Raw genomic sequence first — 14086 nt, 5'->3', positions numbered from 1 at the left:
TTAACTGAACTTTGAAATGCTTGCCTGAGAAATACTATAGGTTTTTGTACAAAGGTGTACCTGTGTATGTATACAAAATATATCTAAAAGTACTGCAATATTTTCTTAATCCTGTTTTGCTTTAAACACTCCGGGTTTTTTTAACCTTAAATTTGGGAAAGCTAATTTTGGAGTTGGCTGTTACTCCCAAGCAGAATGAATGAACACTACACAAATGTTTTGATGGATCATCAAGATCTATCAAGATTAAGGTAGCTGCCATTTTTCTGCAACCTTTTTTTCAGGGTCAGAATTGCTGATATTTCATTGGCTTGCATTTAGCTTATATTTTAACAGCTTCAAAGATGAGGTCTGTGAAAGTAATTTTAATAATAGAAGTAAAAGATTGGCTTTTGAGGCACGTTTCTATGGCAAAGAGTCATTGTAGTGTTTTTTGCTCATGGCCTGTTCCTGCAGATCTGCCATTTAATGTTCTCCCAGAGGAAAAGTGATGGATGTAAAACTCCAGCAGCAGGGTGTAGTTTTTCTTTAAGCTATTCTTAAAAATTACCAACATATGAGTGGCTTTGAATTAATTTTCTACTTGTGGATTCTTGGTAATAAAGCTGTATGTAATGTTTTCTTTTTTTCTTTTTTCCTTGCCTTGCATATGTGTGCTTTCATACATATACAGTTATCTATAATGACTTTTTAAGAATAAATTAGCAGATTGACTTCTTTCAGGTTATAGGGCTTCACAATACCTGCTGCAGTAGAGGGATATTGTGAATAAGGCATTAATGCTTATCTGTGGAAATGTGTACGTTCTCTGTCACACTTGCAAAGATTAGCTTGGGGCTAATTTAAGTTGACAGCTGTATAAAAGGGATTAGTACCATCACTGCCAAACTCTTGTGGTTAACTTTCACACATGCTAAATATGAGAGATAATTTTTTCTAAAGCTTGGACCAGTTTTGCATAAGCCATTTATCTTGATTTCTCTTAACCCTGAGAGAACTGAGACTGCGGTCTACAATGTCATAGCCTAATAGTGTAGGATTTTCTGAAGTACTTTAAACACATAACTTCATTGTAAGCATAAGGAGAGCTTTTATTTGCATATAATTAGCATTGTTCTAAGGAAGAAAGGGTTTATTTTGGATGCGCTTTCCAAAGTAGAACTTTGGGAAGGAAATCGGTGGGGGGAAGTGGCATCTTGTTTTCTTCATGCATCCTTGCCATGTGCAAACACTTACTTATGAGTCTACAATAAAACTAAAATATTTTTAATTAAAATTGAGCATTTGATTGGGTTGGTTTTGGGGTTTTTTTGTGTAGTGGTAGTGGTTGGTGTAGTAGTAATAGCAATGTTGAGCGTGTAGGCAAAGTGAATATTTCTGAGGCCCAGATACCCTTTGCTGTAGAGAGTGGGAGGAAGCTGCTGTCCCTGCCCTTTCATCATTTTAACTAGTGTGATTTGTGTATTTCTGGGACATAACTGTGTGGGGACAACTGGACCATTCTTTCTTCTATCAGACTTGTGTGTCTACTGTGTATTACTTCTCAGAGATGTTCACGCTCAAGACTGCCCTCAGGCGTGTGTGCACAAGGAGTTGTACAGCTCATGGGAACAGGTATGGAAGTGGCTACTTTTTCCCTGCATTAGAGAGAAGGAAATGGCAGACGTTGGGTTCTTGTCTTGAATGTGAGCTCAAGGTTAGATCCAAAGATGTTTCTCCTCTAAAACTAGCTCAAAACCACTCTCCATAGATGTGTTTCTCAGTGTGCAGCCAAAAGCCAAGTATTGTTCATCAATGAACTTTCAGTATCACTCTTCAAGGCCAAGGCAGCTAAGTCACATGTGTGATAAGATGATTGGGAACAAAATGAAGGAAAATCACTATCATGATGTGCATCTTTTTTTAAGATTGAATCAGGTGCCTCAGTTTTAAGAGCTGTCAGTCCTGATGTGTAAAGTGAAGTCAAAAGACTATTCGCAGGCTAATGAACCATGATGAAGTATATTCCTGTAGAAAGGTTCCTTTCCTTTTCTTTTCACGCCTGTTTTGTTGTTTAATGCTTTCTGCTTCAATCTGAAGCTCTAAACTGGGCATACCAGCCAAAGCTGGTAAGCATTCTTTGCCTTATCAACAACAAAAATCTAGTGATACATAAAAATCTTAATGTTTTTGTGCAAATATACCTGTTTGAAGGCAGACTTCACCAGACTGAAGATGCCCTATTCATATAAGAAGCATCACATGAAGAACTTTCAAAGCAACATCTTCCTGTATACCATGGAAATAAGTTCAGATCCATTTTTCCCAGATGAGCAGGAGATGATGTACTTGAAAATTTACCTATTAAGGAGGAGAACAAAAAGATGTAAGACAACGTGTTAGTGGAAATTGGACTAGAAGGACACTGGTCAACACAAAGTTGTTTGTCCCCATTATCCTCCAGGTGTCTTGCTTAGTTTTTTTCAGCAACTGGACAGCCCAAGTTGCTTTAGGTAGGATGATGAGCAGTCTGACCTGGCGCGCTCTGCAATTTCATTGTGCTTTGTGGGAAATAATGGTAGTTCTTTCTTACAGCATCAAGGTCATCTTTGTTTTTGCAACCCCTTCTCACCTCATGCTGATAGCCAGCACAGAAGGAGTGAGGAAGGAGAATTTGGCAATTAGTATTGCCAGCTCAGCCCAGAAGTGAGGTCATGCTTAACCACATTTGTGTCCCACCGGTCTGGCTCAGCATCTGCTCTTGGGCTCACTGTCCATTGCTTTTCTCATGTAATACCTGCGTGCTAATTATCAAAAAGAGCTGCTCATCCCTGTGCAGTGATCACAGAGCTTGCTCCATTACTGTGACCTACAGCTGTCTTGTTCCTTGTAGTCACTTAGTATTTGGAAGGTGTAGCTGGGTGATAGGACCCCCAACAGCATTTAGGGAAGTGCATGCAAATAATGTCAGAGAGGACTTCCCTTTGGAGAAGTTATGAGCTTCAGTCCAAGGACAAGCTGTGTTACTAGTTTGTGTTCATTTACACTGAGCTTGTGGCAGAAATTTTTACAACTTTTTCTTGCATTGTTTTTGACTAATGTATTTTAAATTTCTAGCATAAATGGTATTCTACTTTTGGGCCTTGCCTATTTTAATCCCATATTTAGTTCTTATCAGCTTGGCAGGTGTAGTAGCTTCTAGGAGGGTCCTAAAGTGAACTTGGCCCAGTGTACCAATGTGATTGCTGGTACAAGAACCCATATTTTTTCACACTGGAGCATTGCAAGGTTCATCTTTATGGCTAAACATTAACTTCCTCCTTGGTTAATAAAATGAAGGTTTTATTCAACCTTATAGATTTAGAGAACAGATTCAGGGATGGCTTCAATTTCTGCCCACAGTGGACAATACTAGTGGGTGTTTTGGTTTTGATGTGAGCAATATCACAGTTACAGTAATGAATGAATGAAACTGTTTAGTCTGCTTGAAAAGCTGCCTTTCATCTGCTGGAAGAGGTGAACAGCTAGGAGGAAATCTCTTTCAAGTTGATTCCCAGTAGAGAAATAAATCTTATGTGGGTGAAGGGGGGGAAACAGCCACCTACCTGGAAATCTAAGACTATAAATGAGATGTCACAGAAAAGCAGTGGCATCCACTCACATGCTAATCCATTAAGGGGTGAAAAAAAAAAAGGGGTGGTGAGAGAGAAGAAAAGCCAGCAATACTTGCATGAAAGGAGTTTTTATGGTATCTTTAGTCATCATTCTAAGACTGTTGAAATTATAACGTAAAACTGTAGGAACATATCATCTGTTGTTTATAGCTATGGTGTTCATTCATCTGGGTTAATTCTGTGTTATTAGCTGGGTTGGATGCAAGCTAGCATCATAGTCTTGGTCGCAGGGTAGCACATATACCACAGCTGGAACAAGGAGGGAGGCTGGCTGTAGCCTCTGTGAGCACCTGGAGGCTGCGGGGGGAGAGAAGGGCTCTGTGCTGCCGGATGGATTGAATTATTCAGTGTCTAAACAACTACAGGTGCCTGCTGCTACTCTGAACCCCCAGCCTTAAACTGAAAAGCACAATAAACAGCAAACTGCCCATGGATATAGCTGCTTTTGTTGACCTCCTTTTTCCTAAGCCTTAAGGAGGAGATGAATATCATTTGCATTTGCCTGGGGGTTAACAAAGTGAAGTTTTGGTGGATCAAATGAGAGCAGGTTCTCCAAGTAAAGACATTTTACAGGACATCTTGCAAGCATCTCTCCTTCACCTCAGCTCTGGTTTAAGCTTCTGCTGTGGGCTGTATGTTCTTCCAAGTATGTAAGGCAACTGCGTTAGGGATTTTTTGTTGGATTTTTTGGGGGCAGGGGGTGACATTTTGCCATTATCTTCTTTTCACCTTGTGAACAGCAGGAAGGTCGCTGATGTATTTATTTCAGAAACTTGTATATGCCAGAATTTCAGAAAGTCACTTTTAGCCACAGTAAATAAATAAAGCACCTCAACAACAGCCTGTGGTTATCATTGCTTAATTCCTGTGGTTATTGAATACAGCAAGTATTTCCTAGAAAAAGAAATATCTACTTCCCCAATGGGTAGTATTACTCTTTGATATTGTTAGTAACCTGGAGACTGATAATGGAGAAATGAGGAGCATGTTCAAAATTGTATAGTTCAATAAATGTTTAAGATTATATGTCTGCTAATTAGATAAATGATAGAGTTACAAAATTTCCTTGAGGAAGAAAGATAAAGGCATGGTTAGTAGAAAAATATTGTTTTGGTGATTGAAAGATATATTTTTTTTGTTTTATTTTTGAAAGGCATGGATTATTTTTGAAGCAGATGATAACTTGTTTACAGAGCTTTTCTTAATAGATATTTTTAATATAAGGGTTCAAGGTTGGGTGGGGCTTTGGGCACCCTGGTCTAGTGGAGGGTGCCCCTGCCCATGGCAGGGGGGTTGGAACTAGATGAGCTTTGACGTCCCTTCCAACCCAAACCATTCTATGATGCTATGAATATCATATTGGACTTTCAGCTTTTCTTTGAGCAGTTGGGGTCTTTTCTTATCTTTGTGTTTACAGAATGTTGAGGTTTAACCCCAGCTGGCAGCTGAGCCCCACACAGCCGCTCGCTCACTCTCCTCCGTTAGGATGGGGGAGAGAATCGGAAGAGTAAAAGTGAGAAAACTCATGCGTTGAGACAAAGACAGTTTAATAGGTAAAGCAAAAGCCACACATGCAAGCAAAGCAAAACAAGGAATTAATTCACCACTTCCCATGGGCAGGCAGGTGTTCAGCCATCTCCAGGAAAGCAGGGATCTGTCACGCGTAACAGTGACTTGGGAAGACAAATGTCATCACTGTGAACATCCCCCCGCTTTCTCCTTCTTCCCCAGCTGTATATGCTGAGCATGACATCATATGGTATGGGATATCCCTTTGGTCACTTGGGGTCAGCTGTCCTGGCTGTGTCCCCTTCCAACTCCTTGTGCACCCCCAGCCCCCTTGCTGGTGGGGTGGGGTGAGAAGCAGAAGAGGCCTTGGCTCTGTGTCAGCACTGCTCAGCAGGAACTGAAACATCCCTGTGTTATCAGCACTGTTTCCAGCACAAATCCCACACACAGCCCCATACTAGCTACTATGAAGAAAATGAACTCTATCCCAGCCAAAAGCAGCACACAGAGAAAAGCATTTGACAGCATTGTTTTCTAAGAGATCTAACTAAGAAAGCAGCGACTTGGGATTTTCAACTGGTCTTTTGCTTATGGCTTTGTTTTCTGTTGCCTTATCAGAAATGTTTCAGTCCTTTCAAGCTGGTTTTGTGTTCTTTCACTTGCTCTCTTGTCATGGTTTAACCCAGCAGGCAGCTAAAACAACCACACAGCCATTTGCTCACTCCTCCCCCCTCCCCACCTCCCCTGCAGTGGGATGGGGGAGAGAATCGCAAAGGAGAAAAAAAAAAAAAAAAAGGTAAAACTCATGGTTTGAGATAAAGACAGTTTAATAGGGCAGAAAAGGAAGAGAATAATAATGATAAAAAAATATACAAAACAAGTGATGCACAATTGCTCACCACCTGAAGCCAATGCTCAGGTAGTTCCTGAGCTGCACCACCTCCAAAGCCCGGTTATGTACTGAGCATGATGTCATATGGTATGGAATATCGCTTTGGCCAGTTTGGGGCAGCTGTCCTGGCTGTGTCCCATCCCAGCTTCTTGGGCACCCCTTGCCTTGTGGTGTGAGTATGATCAGTATGAGAAGCTGAAAAGTCCTTGACTGCTTGGCAACAACAAAAACGTCACTGTGTTATCAACGTTATTCTCATCCTAAATCCAAACCGCAGCACTATACCAGCTGCTGTGAAGAAAATTAACTCTATCCCTGCCAAAACCAGGACTTCTTTTCTGCTTTCAGCTGACCTTTCCTGCTGGGATGGCTTCCTGCCCAGCACGGCCGCTTCCTCACTGACAAATGCAAGTTGCTGCATGTCCCCCTTTCTCTGCAGCACTTTCTTTTTGGAAACATTTGTAGATATTTTGATGTTCCAGTGTCAGACCCTGTGGGCTACACAGATAATATGCACAGTCTCAGCCTTAACCTACATGGTACAAGTGTAGGCTGCTCTGACCTGTGCTCCGAAAGTGCTTGTGTAAGATGTGTGGACCCTTGGAACTGGGAATGTTCTCCACTACTGCAGGGAGGAACTGTGCCTTGGTGGAGGAGAAGCAGGTAGGATTTGGTGTGCCCTCCCATGGTCGCAGGTGGTTGCCAGTTACCCCACAGCTCAACGAAACTGAGGGGGTAGGTCAGGCTCTCTGCTTACAGGTTTTATTTCTTAGCTCTGGCAGGCTTAGAGTGTAAGTGTTCCCAGTTCCCACTCTTCCCCAGGTGCAACTTAACTCCCCAGGCTCTTGTAGCTCTTGTAGTCCTTACATTTCAAAAAGCATTTTTTTGTGCATGCTGCTGTTGTCATACATAATTCAGAATTTTCACTGAGCTCTTTGCCTTTACCTGTTATTTGTATCTGGGTATGTTTGTTACATACAAAATTTTGCTAGACTTGTGGGTTTAAAAAATGCAAGTACTTGAACAACTACTTTTTAATTTTTTCTGAGTTTGAGATCCAGACCAGGGTAAAACTCTTCTCCTACAGCACAGCTTGAAACTTTTGCTGAAGCAAATACAACTTAATGTAATCTCAAAGAGCATGATATAGGAAGGAGTAAAACAACCAAAGAGTGTATGTATTGATATTGATATGAAAAATTGAGAGTTGAATAGAAATGTTTCAAAAGACCTGTTTTATTGGGGTTTTGGTGTTGGGGTTTTTTTGGTGTAGGGAGTTTTTTGTCAGAAAACTTTTATCAAAACCCATTTTGGATTAGTTCATCTGATCTGGTTTGGTTCTTTTAAGATAAACTTAGGATTTTGTAATCAGTGACCTTGGCACTGGAGTTTGAGCTCTGCTTGTTGAATGAAGAATAGAAGCACAGCATGACCTACATTTCCATTCAGTCGCATGGGATTTGGGGTCTCGCGAGATACCAGCAGAATGCTAATTGTGAGCCAAACAAACTAGCTGGCTCCTATCTGGAGGATTTACTTTCAGCTGAGGACATGTCAGAGATTAGCCTCATAAAGTACTGAGGCATCTATCAAGGTTGATGCAAGTACCTCTTAAAATGTGACCAAACCCCATCACCTCACTGTGCAGGCTTCATGAAGTTCCTGTTTGCAAAGTACTACTAGTTTGTATAGCACTACTATACCATGAACCAAACCTTAGGATTATTTATTTATTACTGAGCAATGTGTGTTTGACACAATGAAGACAGCTAATACTGTAAAAGAGGACCTTCTAGTCCAAATTAGATACATTATTTGGGTTGAACTTCCTAAAAGATTGGATGAGAAATAAATGGGTAATGGGGGAGAGGAGCGAAGGGATAGAAAGGAGTTGATCATGAATAGGTCTAATCAAACACTTCCTTGAGGAATTGTTATAGGGAGAGAAAACAAATGCAAGAATTCCTTTGAAAACATGTCATTGAATAAAATTATATATTATTATATATAATATTTATAGAATTATATAGGCCTCATTTTTTTAAAAAATTCATTTTTCTCTGAATTTTTAGTATTATTTGTGTCCATGATAAAATGGAAGTGAGGACAACTGTATGATAGGAGGTTGGTTGTTTTTTTGGTGGGGGAGGGGTTTTTTTCTATTAAATATGAGAAAGTAGTGCTTTATCTCATTTTATTAACTTTACTGGAGGATAACTTATTTTTCAGGGCAGACAGAAAGAGAGATATGAAGGGGAACTGAAAATCTTAGGAAGCTGAGGTCCTTCCTCTGTAGAAGGAGAGGGATGGTAGATTTTCCATAAAAATTTTCAGAGGTCTAATTAAGAATTACCTCTTGGAGATATGAACATCTTGTTAGTTCTGCTTTGTTATTTGTATAAGCAGCTTAGATGTGGGTTTTGTCCTGATAAGTTACAGTCTGTAAGAGCAAGGAGGAAAGACAACAGTAAAATCGGCATTGGAAAGCTAGTTGAAAGACTTGCCTCGAGGAGGGATTTAAGAAGCTGCAGAGAGAAAAAGATTTCAAAGGGCAGTAAAGACAGAGAGGTTTGAAGCTGAGTAGAAGGTGTTACCAGCTTCTATGCTGGGCATCAGGCACCAACATACAGCTCAAGCTTTGAGATTAAAATCACAGGGCTTCACTGCAGCCCTTTCCCAAAGTTTGTGTATGAGACGGGATGTGAGAGTAGAAGGGTGCCCATGTCAGGAGAGGGACAGCTTTTGGCAGCTAGACCCTGTGTTACCTGGTAGCACCCATAAGCACTGTTTTGACATTATCATTAGTTCAAGTCTTCAGAAGGATTTCCAGAGTAAATTTAATTATCTGCTGGAGAGAGGAAAACTGGATTTTTGGGAAATAAAGTGAAATTCTGGGAGGGAACATATACTGACACCCCAACTCATACATCTTCTCATTATTCAGTCTTGCCAGGTTCCTTTTGACCATATCCTCTTCTAGCAAGGTGTTTGGTAGGCAGGTTCAACTTCCAGGCATTTCACAGTAGCTGACTGCCAAGCTAGTCTGTTAGGTCACTTTGTTCTTGTAGCCTTTCTAATGTATTCAGTGCCTTGACAAATTTTCTTGGCAAGAGCTTTATAAAATGATACCGTATTGTGCATAACTTAACATGCCATTAAACATCAGAACATCTACCATACAAGTCCTGAAGTCCATCACTAAGCTTAGAAACTAGAGCAGCTCCAATGCTTGAGGGATTTTTTGTAAGGAACGATAAGCGGTAAGGAAGGAAGTGATTTTTGTAAGTCGCTTTTCTCCCTATTTGTCTTCAGCCTTTTTTTATTTAAATGGGGTTGCAAACAGCTAGCAGCTTCAGTGAGGAGACTGATCAGCTAAATTGAATATTAATTAGCTCTTCATATGATAAAACCACACTTTCTGTGCTGCTGCAATATTTTAATCATGTTTGTAGCATTTAACACTAGAGATATTGGTCAGCTGATTTAAATTCTTTGGTATTTTGGGGTTTTTTTTCCCCCATTTCTGAATACATGCTTCCATTTTTCCCAGTATGTCAAGAAAATGCTGAGTTTCAGACTAGAAGCTTATTGTGTCTCAATGTTTGATCTCCAGTTGCTCAAAGGTTAGGCACTACAGGGGGTGAGTGGTTAAACTGCTCACAGGTGCCTTGCAACTAGATGCACCTTCATCTCTGCTCTCTGTATGTTTCACAAAACAATTTTATCCACAGTTGGTGTTTATTTACAAGACATACTTGTAAACAACTGGTGGTGGTGTGCATACAGATGTCAGACTGCAGTGTGTGACATTTGGCGCTGTAAGGAAACTCTTAGTTTCTGGAAGCAGTTAATTGTAGTGGATGCACATTTTCTTTGAGTAAGACTGTCTTCCCCCCCCCCCCCCCCCCCCCCGAGGCAGGAATACTCATTTGCATGTCACAGTATCATGTTGCTCTTAGAAAACCAAAAGAATGTATTACCTTTAAGCAAGGCTGACACAGAATTGACATTTCAGCAAGAGCAGGCAAGCTGGTGCAGAGTCCCCTGCAGGCCTGCCTTTGGTTTTTGTTTTCGTTTCAACAACCTTTAGCAAGTGCTCTCCTGTTACGTAAAATTTTACTGTAATGAAAATATTAGAGATCGAGACGTTAGGTATGTCTTGAACTTGCCGTTGGGATTATGATGTGCCTTATAGCTCTTTTACTTTGGGGGTAGGGGGTGGGCAGGCAGCAGTTGTTTTTAAAGACATCATGTGCCTGATGCACACCTCGGTGTTTGTCCAGTAGTGGAAAGGCTGTCTGACTGATGGTCAGCTTCTTGTTAGGTGACTCACACTTCATCGTAAAGAGGAGTGGTTAGGTAGTGTTTGTGGAAGAAGACATGCTTGCATCAGAGTGGCAATGTCTTTGCTTGGTTGGAACAAGACATGATCCCAACTTGCACAGGTTTTTCCTGTGTGAGCCCAGGACTGTCAAAGCACGTATCTTACTGAACATGGTGTCAGCTGATGTAAAATTAATCAGTTTGTGATGAGGTTCTCATGTAGAAAGTGGAAAACATGTTTCAGCTTGATTGTTCTGAGACAGACGATAGCAATCACGGTATCTTGGATTGATACTTGGATGATGGATTGAGAGCAGCCCTGAGGAGAAGGACTTGGGGGTGTTGGTGGACAAGAAGCTCAACGTGACCCGTCAACATGTGCTTACAGCCCAGAAAGCCAACCATGTCCTAGGTTGCATCAAAAGAAGCATGAGCAACAGGTTGAAGGAAGTGATTCTGCCCCTCTATTCTGCTCTTGTGAGACCCCACCTGGAGTACTGTGTCCAACTCTGTGGTCCCCAGTACAAGAAGGATATGGAGCTGTTGGAGCGAGTCCAGAGGAGGACCTCTCACATGAAGACATGCTGAGAGAGTTGGGCTTGTTCAGCCTGGAGAAGAGAAGGCTCTGGGGACACCTTATAGCAGCCTTCCTGTACCTGAAGGGGCCTACAGGAAAGATGGGGAGGGACTATTTGCAAGGGCATGGAGTGACAGGATGAAGGGTAATGGCTTTAAACTGAAAGGGTAGGTTTAGATTAGATACGAGGAAGAAATTCTTTACTGTGAGGATGGTGAGGCACTGGAACAGGTTGTCCAGAAAGGTTGTGGATGCCCCCTCTCTGGAAGTGTTCAAGGGGCTTGAACACTTGAATGGGGCTTTGGGCAACCTGGTCTAGTGGAGGGTGTCCCTGCCCATGGCAGGGAGGTTGGAACTAGATGAACTTTAAGGTCACTTCTTACCCAAGCCATTCTATGAATCTGTGATCTTGGATAATGCAAACTTCTGGTTAGGGTTTTAAAATGGTGGTGGTGGAATAGCTGTTATTTCAACTTCATCACTGGTGGAGGGAAGATGAGCAGTTGTAGGGCAAGTCTAAGGATACCCTTGGCTGCCCAAAGCTTGTACTGAGCTCTTAGTGCCGTTTTCTGCATGCCTGCAGCTCTTGGTGCAGATCTTCTGCTCTCTATGCTGCAGGTGGGACAGAGGTGTGAGGGTTTGAGTTTTGGTTTGTTTGGTTTGGATTTTGGGGTGGTTTTTTTTTTGGGGGTGGTGTTACATTGTTCTGCGATGTTAGAGGGATGTATTAAGTATGCTTCTCTCTGTTGCTGTGGTAAAAGCAAGCTTGACTTGCATGTTGGAATATAAGGCGAAGCCTTTCCTTTTATTTCTGTCACAACGTTTCTAACATATGCCCTTTAAAACTAACAGGAGTTGCATATTTTTCTGTGCCTAGAAGCAGTAACAGAAATTTAGATTTATAGCAGGTATTTTGTCTGTGCAAGACTTGGAACTTGAGAGAATGCACACCCTTAACCAACAGATTCATTATTCACCGTACAGAGAGGCTGGCAGGTAGAAAAGCAACCTGGCATCTTATGTTTCAACTAGGAGGCATAAGTGTTATCAGCCTTGACCATCAAGTAGTCCCTCTAAAGAAAAGTACAGTATGCCTAAAGGGTAAAATATGCTCATGATATCATTGGTTCTTACTCACGTAGTTCTGTGAAAAATGCTTGTTACGCCATGTGTAGGTGTATGGAAACAAATAAATATGCGTGTATGTATGTATAAGAAAGTCAGGTATTTTAATTCAGTTGGTATTTGAAATACTTCTGGGCTATGGGTCTGTACATCTTGAGTCACATATGAGATACAGATGGAGGCTTCTGTGCTTTGCTAACTTGGATGTGTCCCTTGTTTTCTTTTTTTTGTGTTGTTTTTTCTTAGGGTAATAAATGCAGGGAAGAGCACGCACAATGAAGATCAAGCCAGCTGTGAAGTCCTCTTTGTCAAGAAGAAAGCTGGAGGCCCTAATTCTACACCAAACAAGAACTCTTCTGCAAAACGGAGGTCATCGCTGCCCAATGGAGAAGGTCTCCAGCTGAAAGACAATTCGGTAAGCAGACTTCTGTCTCTTGTCAGTGGAGAAGTACAAAATAAATATAAAAGCATGTGGCAATGTGACACTAAAAGCTGTTTACTGAATGTTTCATGTATTTTCAGTTACCACTTAAATACAGAACACTTATAACTATGTTTTTCTTAGCTCTGCTACTTGATTTTTGATTTCTTGCATTGAAAAATGCTCCTTGCATCTAAGTATTTTAGTTTAAAGATGGGGAATACTCCTTGGATTTTCTTTTTTGTTTCATTTCTGAAGGTATAATCCTCAGAAACTTACTGCTGCAGAATACTTTGAGTTTAATGGCTGTGGTTGACTTGTCCAGTGATGGTCACTTCAAGCATAGCAGTATCACCATTTATACGGTTATACTATTTTATTAAGGGTTAGGCAGTCATTTGGGTTTTCTTCACTGAAGCAGTATTGCGAGTAGCAAGGTTGGTTTATGCAGGTAGGGTAAGGTCATACAGCACACTGAATTCAGTGATTTTGCAGACTGTGGCTCCTCTCTTTGTGTGGAGAGTGATGTACATCATGCGCTTGTGTACTGGCAATCATCTGCTATTCTTCATCTGTCTTGTTTCCTGACTGGCTAATTACTTCATCTGCTCTTTAAGCATGAGCTCAGGCTCCAGCAATGATTGATAGTGTGTGTTCGATTCAGACATTTAACCATGTAACACTAAATGCCCTATCTTAATGTTGGAGTCAGACAATGTGGATATGCGGTCTTTCTGCTGCTGGGAGAATGTAAGTTCTCCCTAAGTGATAATTAGTCTTTCAGTGGACTACAAGTACTCTTTTTTGGGGGTTTCTGTTTTTGTTTTAAACCAGGATGTGATTAGCAGTCTGCTTCAGTCTCTCTCCCAAAATCCCATGGCGTGGTACACCTGATGGCTGCAGGGGTCATCGAGGTCCTGAGGAACAAGCGTTCCTCTTGCACTGTGTCCCTCCCCACCTCTTGCTCCTCTGTTCTGTTTCATATGTCATTGCCGCATCATTTTTAGACTCTGACAGATTTTTCAGGTTTGCAAATAGCCCTGTTCTTTCCTCTTTCAAATCTTTCCTTAAATCACCTGTCCCAGTTCCTGTGTGCTGATAATTCCTCATCGTATTCAGACAGTCGTAATTGTTTTTTCAAATACATATTTGCACTCATGGATAAAGAATTGTGCCTTTACTTGCTGGGACTGAGTTCTGCGTGCAGTCATGCAAGGCAAAACAGAATTTGTTTTAATAGTCTATGTTTTAAAAAGTCTTTCCTAGAAAGTCCATGCAACTGTCTGCTATCAGCTCATGCAGATGCTTGGTTCCATGAGTGTATTTAATTTTGTAAGCATTAATTATGTTAATGAAGCAAGCATTTGGCCACAGTACTTGTTCGTGTATATAAAACACACCGAGATAATCAACAGCGTGCTTGGTCCAGGCAATGGGTCGGTTTGACGCAAAGGGCACGCTGTGTCAAGCACACAGCACACTGCAAAGACCCCTCTGCAGGCACCAGCCTGGGTAGACACTTCTTGCTGCTGTGCAGAGGTATTAGCTTTGGTCTAACACCACATTTAAGTTCCACGCCTACCATG

General features: G+C 41.3%; 1 protein-coding gene across 3 annotated transcripts in view; it reads left to right on the top strand.

Moving 5' to 3' along the window:
• The window catches only part of PPM1H (protein phosphatase, Mg2+/Mn2+ dependent 1H), a 145512-nt gene that overhangs the window by 58112 nt on the left and 73314 nt on the right, over positions 1 to 14086 (top strand). For all 3 annotated transcript variants that reach the window (XM_075745470.1, XM_075745479.1, XM_075745486.1), the window contains exon 2: positions 12326 to 12494. In XM_075745470.1, the coding sequence (XP_075601585.1) occupies positions 12326 to 12494 (169 nt within the window). The remainder of the gene's footprint in view (positions 1 to 12325; positions 12495 to 14086) is intronic.

This window comes from Balearica regulorum, chromosome 1 (assembly GCF_011004875.1).
Source record: "Balearica regulorum gibbericeps isolate bBalReg1 chromosome 1, bBalReg1.pri, whole genome shotgun sequence".
NCBI lineage: Eukaryota > Metazoa > Chordata > Aves > Gruiformes > Gruidae > Balearica > Balearica regulorum.
This window is presented reverse-complemented; position numbering and strand designations above follow the sequence as displayed.